Raw genomic sequence first — 14,785 nt, 5'->3', positions numbered from 1 at the left:
GCTCCCTTCTGTGTGGTCCAGGACCTGCTTTGGAGCATCCTGTACCAGAACAGACAAATGAGTGGTAGATGTTCTGCTGTCCTTGCTTTGCCTTTTTTCCTCTCTGGCTGGGATGCCGCAATTCAGAAGTGCTCAGTAAGTTTCTCATGTGTGAGTGTTTAAGACATGTAAATGTACCCTAGAATGGAAATAGGAAAATGCACCATCAAAAACTCCAGTTACTGATAAGAATAAACTTCCAGTCAGAGCAAGTTTTTTGAAGTGTGTGTGGTAAACATGGTGTTGGGCAATTAACTACTTGAATTACCAGTACTGTTACCTGCACTGAATGAAGACCTCTATAGAAAAAGTTATATGACTAAGTGCAATTTAAGATTGACCATGTAGGTGCAACAGGATAAAATCCTAATTCTGTGATTTCTTAACCTTGGAGTACCTTACTTTCTTCCATGATGTTTTAAGAATGTTTTGCATGCAGTAGTTAATCATGCACCATTAGTGCTGATCAGGATACAGCAAGCTCTGATAACATTGCTAGGAGTTTGGTATATAAACCTGCAAACTGCTGAACTCTCACTTGGAGCCATTTGAGAATGGTGAGGGAGGGGGTGTCAGCTTAGCATGTCTGTGGCTTGAAATATGTGGTATGATTTCATTAAAATTAATGGGACAATTCACATACTTAAGTTGCATTCGTGCTGAAGTGTCAGCAATTTACAAGATATTAGGGATGATAAAATTGAAAAGAAGGTGCAAGAGATGAAAATAACCCTGAAATGGCTTGATTCAGGTTCATTTTTCTTTTTTTTATTTCTGTGTTCTGCTGAGGTGTGCTTACTTTTTCTCTTTAACCACTTGTTAGTTTTCCTTTGCTGTTTGCAGAAGCCTGGAAGAGCAAGAAACAATCCAAAGAAAGGCAGGAGAAGGAGAAAAAAATTTTCTTTCATTACTGCAATGCCCAGAGACCTTTCACAGGGTTGTGGTGGCAATGGGCTGCATTCTAGAGCATGTAGCGAAACCGTATGTGCCCCAAAGGTTTTCTAGGGTTATTTACAAAGAAATGCAATATGTATACGTAACTAAAGAGAAGGAGGGTAGGTGTAAGTAACCCAGGGAAGATCAGGTAGTTACTCAAGTGAGCTATGTGCATAGCTTGATTGTTCTGAGTAACTATTATTTTTTTTAATGATTAGGAATAGATATCAGTGCCTTCCACATCAGTGATGGCTCATTTGCAACTGAAGTATAAATTAATCAGAAAACAGAGAAGGAACATGGAAACTACAGAGGAAAGAGGAGAGGGATTGTCAGGAAACTGAAGAAGACAGAAATGCAATAAGATGGGAGACAAAGCAAGGAGCAAAACCTATTATAAAACTGGACGTTGAACTTCTGAACATTTATCAGAATGGGATTATTTTGCTCTAAGTTCATTGACCTGAAAAGGAGAAAAATGTAGTAGAATGTTGTTGGTTGTAAGCCAAACCTAATTTTTTCTGCCTTTCTGTCTAGAAAGATATTTTCTAAACATATCACTGTTTTGTTTCCAGCTCAAGGCTTTGTCGTGACCTGCTTCAAAACTCAGGAACAAGTAATACTGTCTAGGAGCTTTTGTGGCTTAAAATTCACAGCTGAGCCAGATTACATACAGCAGCTTGGAGCTATGTTCTTGCCTAGGGCACTCTTAACTCGAAGGAAGAAGACTTTCCTTGGTTGTTTTTTTTTTCTAAAAGTATAAAGGTATACATCTTTAGGCCAATGTCACAGTTGATGCCAGTGCTTCTCAAATAGTACAAACACAGAAATTTTTGCCCTCCTTTCTTATCGTGGCAGGCAGGTATGCAGATATTAGATCCACTCTGGGTCAGCATGAGAAGAAATAGGTGGATGAAGCTGGGAAAAGGCTAAGGTAAACTGAATATAAAGGGGATGGCTCTTGTCAGTAAGGTGTTTTGCATTGGAAACTACGGCACTAGAGGAAACATTTATCTTTCATTTGATGGAACATTGCATAGCACGCTACAGAAGATCATCTTTAATTAGGAGACAAACACTTAAGGGGCTCATTTTTACTTCATGAAGGAACAAAGGATGGAGAATTCCAGCCTAGTGCAGGCCCAGAGACTAGACCTAGAGGTACAGCACTGCAGGGCACGGATCCCATGTGGGTGCACAAGCATAGCTCTGACTAGCCTGGTTTTTGGAGTTGTTGCCTTGCTGCTTCCCCTTCTGGAGGTAACACAGGGCCCGTTTGAGCACTTGTGCAGTATTGCCTGCATAGACGTGTGTGAGGGGACTTTGTCCACCTCTGTGCTGTCATTACAGACCTTCCAGTGATTCCCATTTGTTAACTGTACTCAGGTAGCAATAAGCAGATAGAATGGAGCAAATAGCTTATTAAACTTGTTAGCAGTTCCTCAGATTTGGATTTGAACCAACTACTCAGTGGATTCTTATACATTGTAGAAACATAATACTCAGTGCCTACTTCCATCTGGGAATCAGCATCTTTCAGTGATGGGCTGGTACTGGAGCACAGGGTACATGAGAAAGCTCAAGTGACCTGGACTTAATATGAAAACCATATATCTGAATCCAGATTTTAAATTACTGGTTCCTTTTCTTGTAGTCTCTGACCTTTTCCTTAATGTGCTTGTGATGGATTGTTTTCTGATGTTTCTTACCCCCATGTTTTCAGATGGTGGGCAGGAGAATGGCAGAAATGTTCAGCCACGTGTGGCCCAACAGGCCTGAAGAAGCGAACCGTACTTTGCATCCAGACAGTGGGATCTGATGAGCAGGCACTGGCTGTTACAGAGTGCCAGCACCTGCTTAAACCAAAGACCCATCTGTCATGCAACAGAGATGTCTTGTGCCCATCTGACTGGACAGTGAGCAACTGGACTGAGGTAAATTCATGTCAGCTGTAATATTGAATTTTTTTTTTCAAAATGACCTATTATATTCAGCAGAGAAGACCAATGACCTGCTTTTTTGCCCTTTTTTAATTATTTTTTTTTTTTGCTAACATGTCTTCCAAATCATTTGTGCAGAAGAATAAAAAACTACCCTGCTTGCTGACAACCTCAGCAAGTGTTGCCTGTTAGCTGTTTCTAGGGGTTTGGCTTGCTGAACTTTTGGGATTGCAGAACAACATGCTTGCATGCTGAGAAGTTTGTAATACACTGTGTAATACTCATTACTGCTGTGACCAGGTAGGGGGAGGCTCTGTGTCATGTCTGTAAGCCTACAAAGAAGCATTTTTACATTCTTTATATTCGTATCTCTTGCATTAATAATTCTGCTGTTCTTCCCATAGCATGCAGCCTTTTTCCTTCTAGTGTTAATCTGAAGCTCTAGCAAATGCTAGAATATCTTTGTATCCTTTGGCAGTTAATTAAATATTGTGCAGTAATTTCACTGGCAGCTGATGGCCTGCACAATGTGAGGTCGTCAAAATGATGACTGCAATATACTGAATTTGTTTAATATACTGCAACATATTCTGCAATGTTTGTTAGTACTAGCAGGGAGCACTCATTTGCTGTGCTTTGTCATAGGTTTTAAGCTGTGGAAGGACCTCATGTCTCTTAGCTCTCTTTAGATTAGGATGCTGCTATCTACAGGTGTTTCACAACTTCACTTTCCACTGAATGAAGGCATAGTTCAGGGTCCCCAACATGTGGAGCGATCTACTTCTCCATGAAAACTAAAAATGCACTAAAATATTTCTTGCGAAGTGGGGAGAAGCAGGGTTTTAAGTTATATGAAATTTTAGAATTACTTTATTCTGATTCTGTTGTAGCATGACTTGCTTATGGTTCACCTCATAAATAGGTAGTTTAGTTACCAGTGTAGTTGACAATCATGACAACAAATGCACAAGAAATATTTTCCATTCAGGTGTGAATAAAAATGAAGTTTTTTTCAAAACTTCCAAGTCCAGTGATCTGGATGTGGAAGTTGAATGCACCATTAGCAAGTTCGGTGATTGACCACCATTGCCCTCTTGCATCCTAGAAGACTTCCTCCATTAGGTTGTATGTAACGTCTCCTTTCATACTCGACCAGTCATCCAGCTTTAGTACCTCAAACCAGAGAAGTGTGTTGAAATTCCAGATAGTCCTCAGTGAAGTGACAGCTACCGAAGGCATGGCTGTGCCTGTGGGGCTGAGTATGAAAAACATCATGGGAAAACCGAGTCTTCTTAGCTTTCAGCACCCATTATATACACAATAGTGTTCCCAGTTATATAGAAGCCAGATAGGTTAATTACATTCAGTAGTCTGTAATTTAGGAGAGGCATGCTAGCAGCCCTGGCAGCATGTGGTGGTTACACTAAGACTGAATGAAAAATTAATTTCATAAAGTCAACAAGGATCTGTGAGCTGCATGGATGATCACAGCAGGTTTGTGGCACTGTGTGTAACCAGCACTGCGCCAGTCAGGTATTCTTTTGTTGGCAGGCTTTTATTCTGTTTTTTATAACCCTGGTGGAAAAGGTATTGGCTAAACAACTTTTGTGATTCACTGAAGAAATCAAATTCTAGTATATTACTTTCATGTTTTGTCTTTATTGTATAGTCTTTTTTCACTGCTGTTTCCCCAAGGTGACATTTACTGTTCTAAAAGTTTGGAAGGAACTCCATGATAGTAGAACATAACTAGAATGAAAGGCTTGTTCCTCAGGAAAAGCATGGTCATTGATTATAATGATGCTTCTTTATTATAAACAGATGCCATTTTATACTTATTTTTATTGATATGTGCAGCAGAATGAAGAGGGGAGGTACATTTAATTCTGTTTTGTTTGCAGTGTACTGTTACATGTGGTGGTGGAGTAAGGACTCGTAACGTCACTTGTGCCAAAAATAATGATGAGCCATGTGATACTTCAAAGAGACCAAACTCGAAGGCCCTGTGTGGTCTCCAGCAATGTCCTTCTGCTGGAAGATTTCTGATACCTCCACTAGCACCCAGAAGAGGAAAGATCATAATCAGAAAAACAACTGCTAATCCCAAACAGAGTCCTCCGCACAGAATACCCATACCAAACCCAAGATCCCATACAACAGCAAAAATACCTGAGCCTGAAAGTGTAACTCCCTGGTTGCCTACGTCCTCTGGTTTGGGTAATGGTTCAGAAAAAGAAGGAACAGTCAGCAGAACATCACAAAATAATTTTGCTGGGCCAAGTGATGTTTACAATTATCCAGTCGTTTCTACTGAAGATAGTTCACATCTAAATAGTACTTCACGGCCTTTTCATAATAGCTTAACTACTGAAATTATAAGGCATGCTGAAGACATTTCTGAAAGTGAGCCGGTTTCTACTCTAGAGAGTGAGGTGCAAAGAAGTGAGGACACTCCTGTCTCCTCTTTTACTAGTAATTTGGTAATAACTTCCAGCTATGATTACTTGACTGAAGAATCTGATGACATTGATGGGTCACTTGGAGGCAGTGAGAAACCAGCTGATCTCCTTTACAGCACAGAACTCAATCCTGAAATCAGAACCAGGAGCACAACTCTAGATACTGACTCTCCTGTCCTTCAAAATGAGAGTGTAACTTCTCAGCCCCTCCCAGTGTCTCATCACCAAGACCATTCTATGCTCTCCCCTGTTAGCAGAGCAACACAAGGGTTGGCATTTCCAACAACAGCAAACTATATCAGTCTGCAAGTTGATGTGCCTGTCGTAGAAGTAACTACCCCACAGGCATCAGTTACAGTAATGCCCACAGTGCTTGGTCATGTGCCAAGAGACCTGACTGGCAACAGAAGAGAAATGAAGCTACCTGACACCGTAACCACCAGCACACTATCATCAGCTCTCAAGCATGGTCTCAGGAACCAAAGTCCAACATCTGAGGTTGTTTTAACAAATGTCACAGAAAGCAGCCACCTAACAACGTCCAACAATTTGCCTGGTGATGCCTACTGGATAGTAGGCAACTGGAGTGAGGTAAGTTATTTTTAACTCATTAAGTAAGTGGAGAGTATGAACAGCTGTCTGCACCTCTGATGAGGAAATAAAGCTCCTTAGTTTGTCATGATTACCTGAAATGAGTGTCATAAAAACAAATGAACTACTTCTCATAGAATTATTGGTAATTTGGAATATCTAATATTAGATTGTTTACATTATAGAATGTGTCTTTATTTATTAATTCTGCAAAACTGTCCATATCTGGATGGTGAAATTGTAAGGGACCAGCTGGTCACAAGTCTATGGGGTCTGATGGAATTCATCCCAGAGTACTGAAGGATCTAGGAGAAGTTTTAGCAGGACCCCTGTTGATCATCATTGATCATCTCTCAAAGGTCTTGGGAGTCTGGGGAGGTCCCTGGTGACTGGAAGCTAGCCACTGTTACTCCAGTTTACAAAAAAGGTGTGAAAGAAGACCTAGGGAACTACAGACCTGGTAGTCTAACCTCAGTTCCTTGGAGAATTATGGAACCAGTTCATACTGGGTACTGTTGAAAGGCATTTAGAGAACAGTGCAATCATCAGGTGCAGTCAGCATGGGTTCACAAGGGGAAAGTCCTGTTTAGCTAATTTTATGTCCTTCTATGATAAGGTCACCCACCTAGCAGATGAAGGGAAGGTGGTAGATGTAGTTTTTCTGGATTTTAATAATGCTTTTCATAAAATCCCTCACAGTATCCTTCTGGACAAGTTGTCCAGCTGTGGTGTGAGCAGGTTCACAGTTTCTGGGTGAAGCACTGGCTGGATGGCAGGGCTTAAAGGGCTGTAGTGAATGGAGCTACCTCTGGCTGGTGTCTAGTCATGAGAGGCGTTTGTTCATCAGGGCTCAGTTCTAGGGCCAGTTCTGTTCAATATTCTTATCAGCTATCTGGATGGGAGTTGAATGCACCATTAGCAGGTTTGGTGCTGATCCAAACCGGGATGTATGTTGACTCTCTCAGGGGGCAGGAGGCTTTGCAGAGAATCTAGATAGATCGGAGCATTGGGCAGTGATTAAGGGGACGAAGTTTAACAAGTCCAAATGCTGGATTCTGCTCCTGGATGGAGTGACACGGGGCACAAACCGTGAGAGGCGCGGCTGGAGAGCAGCCCTGCAGGAAGGGGTCGGGGTGCTGGGGGCAGCCGGCTCAGTGAGCCAGCAGTGCCCGGGCAGCCGAGGGACAAACCGCATCCCGGGGGCACCAAAGGCAGCCCACCCCGCCGCTCAGAAGGGGCGACGTCCCACCGCATCCAGCGCCGGTGCGGCCTCACCCCGGGTGCTGTGCGCGGTGCTGGGCCCCGCCATTTCAGAAGGGTGTGAAGGTCCTCGAAGGCGCCCAGAGGGCAACAGCGCTGGTGGGAGGGCGGGAAGGCATGGCCTGCGCGGGGCGGCTGAGGCTCTGGGCTCGTCTGGTTTGGAGCAAAGGGGGCTGAGGGGCGACCTCGCTGCTCTCTGCAGCTTCCTGGGGAGGGGGCGTGGGGAGGGAGGTGCTGATCCCTTTGCCTGGGATCCGCTGACGGACACGCGGGAAGGGTTCAAAGCTGCGCCAGGGGAGGCTCAGACTGGACGTCAGGAAGCACTTCTTCACCGAGAGGGTGGTCAGACACTGCAACAGGCTTCCTGGGGCGGTGGGCGATGCCCCAGGCCTGTCAGTGCTTCAGAGGCATTTGGCCAATGCCCTTAGTAACGAGCTTTAACCCTTGGTCAGCCCTGAAGCGGTGTCAGGCGGCTGGACTAGATTGTTGTAACTTATTCTATACTAAACTGTTCTGTTTTATAGTATTGTACTGTATTGTATTGCATTCCATTCTGTTCTGTTCTGTTGTATTGTATAGTATTCCATTATATTCTAATGTGTTCTGTTCTGTTCTGTTCTATTCCATTCTATTGCATTGTATTCTGTTCTGTCCTGTTCTATTCTATCCTGTTCTTTTTTCTGTTCTGTTCTAGTCTATATTCTATTCTGTTCTATTGTATTCCATTCTGTTCTATTCTATTCTATTCTGCCCTGTTGCATTCTATTCTATTCTGTTCTGTTGTATTCTATTCTGTTATGCTGTATTCTGTTCCATTTGATTCTGTTCCTTTCCATTCTGTTCTATTCTATATTCAATTCTCTTCTTTCTGTTCTCTTTTGTTCTTTCTGTTCTATTGTATCCTGTCCTGTTCTATGCTATTCCATTCTATTCTGTTCTGTTCCATTCTGTTCTGTCCTGTACCATTCTGTCCTGTACTGTTCTATTTTGTCCCATTCTATTCTACTCTACTCTACCCTATCCTATTTCTATTCTATTATATATTCAATTATCTTCTGTACTGTTCTGTTCTGTTACATTCTATTCCATTTTATTCTATTCTACTCTGTTGTGCTCTATTCTATTGCAATCCATTCTGGTTTATTGTGTTCTGTTCCATTCCATTCTGTCTCATTGTAGACTATATTCTGTTCTATATTCTGTTCTGTTCTATATGCTATTCTATTCGATATTCTGTTCTATTCTACATTCTGTTCTGTTCTGTTCTGTTGTAGTATATGTTCTGTTCTTTTCTATTGTATTGTATTCTGTTCTGTTCTATTCTCTTCCATTCCATTTGGGTCTGTTCTATTCTCTTCCATTCCATTTGGGTCTGTTCTATTGTGTTTTGTTCTATATTCTATTCTACTGTATTGTATTCTGTTCTGTTCTGTTTATTCTATTGTATTTTGTTCTATTCTACTCTATGCTCTTCTATTCTGTTGTGTGCTGTTCTATTTTATTCTATTCTATTGTATTATATTCTGTTCTGTTTTGTTCTGATTTATTTTATTTTATTTTCTTCTGTTCTATTCTGTTCCCTTCTGTATTCTATTCTCTTCCATTCTATATGCTATTCTGTTCTCCCCTGCCCTGCCCTTCCCTTCTTCAATTTTCTTCTGTTGTATTCTATTATATTTTGTTGTGTTGTATTCTATATTAGATATTCTATAGAATATTATATATTCTATTCTATTGTTCTATTCAATATTCTATTCTAATGTATTCTATTGTGTTCTAATGTATTGTATTGTGTTCAGTTCAATTCTATTCTGTTGTATTTTGTTCTTTTCTGACCCATTCTGTGTTCTGTTCTGTCACATTCTATATACTGTTCTATTCTGTTCTATATTCTGGTCTCTTCCATTCTATATTCTTTTCTGTTCTGTTCTATTGTATTCTATTCTGTTCTGTTCTCTTCTATTCCATATTCTGTTGTATTCTGTTCTCTTTTGTTGTATTCTATTCTGTTCTGTTGCGTTCTTTTCTCTCATTTGCATTCTCTTCCATTCTATTTTGTTGTGTTCTATGGTGATCTGTTCTGTTCTATTTTCTTTTCTACGTTCCGTTCCATTCTGTTCCAATGTATTTCATTGTTTTCTTTTCCGTTCCAATGTGTACTGTTCTGTGTATGTTCTCTTCTGTTGTGTTCTAATATTTTCTGTTCTATTCAGTTGTGTTCTATTCTGTTCTGTTTTGTTCTATTGTATTCTGTTCTGGTTTATTCCATTCTATACTGTTCTGCTGTTCTATCCTCTTCTGTTTATTCTATTCTGTTTATTCTATTCTATACTGTTCTATTGCATTCTGTTCTGTTCTGTTCTATTCCCATTCCATTCCATTCTGTTGTATTTTATTCTGATTTTTTCTGTTATATTCTCTTCTGTTTCGGTCTCTTCTGTTCTCTTGTATTCAATTCCATTTTTTATTCTATTCTATTCTGTTGTATTCTCTTGTATTCTGTTCCATTCTATTCTAATCTATTTTATTCTGTTCTATTTAATTATATGCTACTGTATTCTATTCTGTTCTATTCTATTCTATTATATGCTATTGTATTATATTCTGTTCTGTTCTATTGTATTCTCTTTGGTTCTGTTCTTTTCTGTTTACTTCTGTTCTGCTCTATTCTGCTCTATTCTGTTATATTCTGTTGTATTCTCTTCTGCTGTTTCCTATTCAGTTCTTTCTTCTGTTTCTTTCTGTTCTGTTCTGTTTGTTGTGGTTTATTCTATTTTGTTCTCTTGTGTTTTATTCTGTTCTCATCTATTTGGATTCCATTCTGTTGTATTCTGTATTCTATTTTATTCTGAAATCTGTTCTATTCTGTTCTACATACACTTTTCTAGAAGTACTTCTTATGTTGTAGATCACAGCAAAATTTAAGCTATTGAATGAATCCTGGAGACACCAAGTGAATATACTTGCATCTCCAAATTTGTACATAATGCAGGTTTGCCTTAGATGTGTTGTGTTTTCACCTTCACTTACATATCATTTCTCTCTGTGTGTTCCCTAACTTAGTAAGTGAGCAGGGCCATGTAAGTAAGCTAGGTTTACTGCTGTCTAAAGCACATTAATACCACAGGTGGTTACAGTTATTTTTAATTGGCTGTTAATATAGCAGGGTTTTGTGGTGCATTTCTCTTTCATCTCACCACCAGCATTTGTATCCACCATTAAGCAAATGTCTCTGAACTTAAGAGTAGTGTTCAGCCTGGTAAAAACAATTTAATCTAGAAAGCAAAGATAAGAATATTAGTGCAAGTTTAAACTGGTATATCTGGGGTTCATCATTTGTCCAGTACATGCCTATGGGGAGGCATTGTAATACGGAGTCCTGCACCTTTTGCTTGAAGTTTAGGTTATTGTATATTGGAACTGGGTTGTAACAGTGGTAAAGTAGAAGTACTTCGTTTTGTTGGTACAGAAGATTGTCAGGCCAGTGGTTATGGTTTTGCAGTAGTATTTGGATATAGCAGCAGACATTTACAGTGTTATACGACGTCTTGTTTGAATGTAGAAATTAAGTTATTTTATCTTTGTTAATGGCTATCCCCAAATGAACTTTTTAATGCCTAAAGGTAATGAAATTCAATCAGAGCAGGTTTTAATATCCAGTAATGCTCACTTTCAAAAGCACTTTCTGTTTGAATAAGTAAAACAAGTACAGCTTACAGAGACTTTGAGAAGTTTCGAGGTGTAAAGCATTTGGAAGATACTCGGTCTGAAAGGCCATTACTTGTCCCAGTGTCCTCTAATCCCTGGTCATTAGTGAATAATTATTATACTTGGGTAACTTCTACTTTCCCTGCAGGAGCAATGTAGTTTACAAAGTTTTCTATGGCCTTGGAGAAGTGCTTACTCTTTTATGTATGTAGCTATTGACTTCCCTATACAAATACCCAGCACCAGCCTTTTCGATGGTTAGGTTTCTATGCTCTTACCTTGTTGTGTCCTGAGACAGCAGTTACTGTGGGGTCAGGGCTGGTGAGGGAGCTACCACCCAATTCTGGCAACTATATAAGAGAATATAGTCATCAGGGGGCCTACTCATGTTTTACAAATTTCTAATTAACATCTTGTAGTTTTATGTAGATAGGGGTGTGGGATGATGCTAATGCATTTTATATTCCTCAAATCGTGATTCCTAAAATGAGAGACTTTGGTATCTGAACAAATTACCTCATTTTTCTGATGGCTTTTTTTAATCAAGCCAAAGAGTACAGTCAGGGCTCCAGGTCTGGAAGCCTCCTTGTGCTGGTCTGTCTCTCAATATTGATGGAGAAGGCTATCAACAATCTGTTTCTCTGTATGTGTTTGCTCTCAGGCCTGCCTGGAATGATACAAGTTAATGGAAATGCAGAAATGCAAATGCCAAGTTGGATGGGGCTTTGAGCAACCTGGTCTAGTGGAAGGTGTACCTGCTCATGGTAGGGGCGGGGGGAACTACATGATCTTTAAGTCCCTTCCAACCCAAACCATTCTGATTCTGTGAAATGCAGGGCTAAAAGGGACAGCAAGAGATGACTTAGTGTGTTCCATGGCAGTAGGGGCACAGCTCGACCACCATGATCGTGTTGGTGCCCTCTGCCTGAATGCAGCCAGTGGGTGAGGCCCCTACTCTGTTCACCACCACATCAGTGCTTGTTCAGGAGATGCATTTCTGATGGCAGTCTAAAGTTTCATCTTGTGCCTTCTCACGACCAGGTGAGAATGGCTTTACCTTCCCATATTCAAGTGGGACAAGTGAAGCATTTCCCTCTGCACGTGCCCAAAGACCTGCATTTGTGTCTGCTCAGGTGAAAGAGCCTACAAGAGAAAGTCCAGGCAAAGGTGGTTCCCAGCACATCCCAAACAGAAGTCTGTGCTATAGATATGCTACAATCTGTTCTAGCCATTCATTACCCCCATTAGAAATGTCTTCCTTATACACAACCATCATCTCCTGTACGAAAATAAATATTCTAATTTTTATATGCAGACCATGGAGGGTAATTATCATCTTAATAACTGTTTTGGAATCTGATTTTTGAGTAAAACAGTCTGGTTCTTTTCAGATTTTGCTTGTGTTTTCTAAATATCTAGTGAATTTGTTGTTCTCCTCTGGACTTGCTTCAGTTTCATCATACATTTCTTCATCAATGATGTTCATTATGGCCCCAGCTGACACCTGGCAAATAAAATGGAATAATTGCTATCATTTTATTTATGACCCTCTTTGTGAACGTTGGGATGAGATTTGTCTTGTTTTGTAACTAACTCACTTTAATTTGTTCAATTTGTCATCCAGTGTAAACCTCGGATCCCTTAATACAGTATTTCTAGGTATTATCTATATCTATATGTATTTCTACATGTATATTGTATGTATAAAAAATTCTCCCTAAATATAGGATGTTGTTTATGTTTTTGAATTTCTGGTTACTGTTTTCTTACAATTTTTGGCTTGGCAAAATGTTTTTTTAATACAGATTGTATCCTCCAAGATTCCCGCAACTCTCCCAACTTGGCATCAATCTCCATATCTTTTAAGTGCGTGCTCTCTTTCATCATTCAGTCAGTTAATGAAAATACCGAAGAGAGCTTGGCTCTGGACAGAGCCATGCAGGACCATATTTTAAATGTCTTTTCATTTTGACACTGAGTCACCAAGGACTGCTTTATTACAGTTTTTCAGTTAGCTGTGCACCAATCTGGTTATTATTTCATCTAGACCATATTTTCCTTATTTCCTAAAAGAATGTTTTATGTGCTATTGTTTCTTGTTAAAATTAACTTCATGTGAAGCCAGGCACATTTAACTTTTTATTTTTGTCAAGTTTGAAGAAGAAAGGTTGCTAAAAAAGAGAATTTGTGGAATCTCCATCCTTGGAGATATTCTGAAGCCATCTGGACATGGTCTTGGGCAACTGACTTTAGGTGGCCAGCTTGAGCAGTGTGGTCGGACAAGATGACATCCAAAGGTCCTTTCCTACCTCAACCATTCTTTAATTCTGTAAATAAGTCAGCTATTATCTTTCTCATGAAACAGAAGTTTTGTATTCCACACACACACCTTGATTCTAACATTCACAGAACCTTCTTTTATTGTTTGATACTTTTAATTCATCTTTAGTCTACAGTTTTCTGACTTTATTTTTGCCCTTTCTGCTTACATGTTCTTAGTAAAACTTGGTGCCTGTTTTTAGATGACACCTCTCCAAGGCATTGATATTTCAAGACTGCCACATCAGCCTAGATGGGTATCTTGCTATACTCTCTGTCTTTCTCTTTTAGTAACTGCCAATGTTCTAATGTTTCTCTGCTCCTTAGGCTATATCTATAATAGTAAATAAATAGTGCCCAAGAATGGTGATAGTCGCTGAGATGGAATGGTGTAACATGTCCCATAATAGTGTTGGCACTTACTTCCCGAGGGAGAGCACTAATTAGAGTAGGGCAAAACAGTGCCCAGTGACACTGGTGCTTCTGTCTGTAACTTCTGACTTCTTTCCTGCTGCTTTCTGAGGTTGTTCTGAGCTCTTATTTTTCCCTTTCTGAGAGCTTTCTGGGTGCCGAAGTTACCCCATTACACCAGATGTGCTCATTCTGCACCTCTGTTACTGATCATGAAAAGTCACCTGCACTTCCTCCTTCTGTAATAGACATCTACTGTGACAAGGGGAAGCCTTCATTTCTGAATGACAAAAGGGAAAAACAATGAGACTTCCTGAACTTCAGAGCAATTGGTCTCCTCTACGTAACATGGAACACTGGTCAAGAAAGCTAAAGCTTTCTCCCAGTACTGTTAGCAGCATGGTGCCTTTCTGTCTTGGCTCTGTAAGCTGCACTTGAAAGGATCATGCTGTGTTTCATCTACCTCAGACAAGAACATAAAGCTTTATAAGTATGATCTGCCCAGCATCATCCCTGGAACTATCTTTTGTCTTCTCATGCCTGGTCAGCATGGGGCTTTGGTCAAAACTGAGCAGCCCTTCCATAAAGTCTTGGTGTTGTCAGACTGGTGTATCAGGGATGGGGGAAGCCATCAAACAGTCAGCAATCAAGACAAGGACAGTCCACCCTCTTGAACAGGCAAGTTGTCTCGGATAGATACATGATGATGCAAAACTGAAGAGTAGTATGCAGTCCCCTTAAAAAAGATTTTTCTGGCCTCTTGGACAGATGTCCCAGGAATCTCGGAAGCTGGAGATGACATGCTGCAGAGGCCTTGCTGATTCACACTCTTCATAATGTGCAGTTTTTCCAAAATCCTTAGTGTGACCATTAACCACTTCTCTGTTTCTCTGAATCTGGTAACAGCTTTGGGTCTTCAATGTTTTTTGTTCCCAGCCTAGATTTCCAAGGACACTTACTCAGCTTTCCCTGTTTAACTCTCCCACTTCTGTGTTGGGCGTTCAAACCACACGACAGCAGTTGCTTCTTCAACATTTTGCTGACTTAATCCAACATTATTTATGCTGTTTCTCATGCCAGCTACAGGCTGCTTGGCATGTGTTGGATTTGACTCTGTGTATA

The 14,785-nt window shown here is 40.3% G+C and overlaps 1 protein-coding gene across 2 annotated transcripts in view; it reads left to right on the top strand.

Annotated features, from left to right (window-relative positions):
- The window catches only part of ADAMTS12 (ADAM metallopeptidase with thrombospondin type 1 motif 12), a 161,993-nt gene that overhangs the window by 134,916 nt on the left and 12,292 nt on the right, over positions 1-14,785 (top strand). For both annotated transcript variants that reach the window (XM_055698833.1, XM_055698832.1), the window contains exons 18-19: positions 2,699-2,909; positions 4,817-5,965. In XM_055698833.1, the coding sequence (XP_055554808.1) occupies positions 2,699-2,909; positions 4,817-5,965 (1,360 nt within the window). The remainder of the gene's footprint in view (positions 1-2,698; positions 2,910-4,816; positions 5,966-14,785) is intronic.

Source organism: Falco cherrug, chromosome Z, assembly GCF_023634085.1.
Source record: "Falco cherrug isolate bFalChe1 chromosome Z, bFalChe1.pri, whole genome shotgun sequence".
Lineage (NCBI taxonomy): Eukaryota > Metazoa > Chordata > Aves > Falconiformes > Falconidae > Falco > Falco cherrug.
This window is presented reverse-complemented; position numbering and strand designations above follow the sequence as displayed.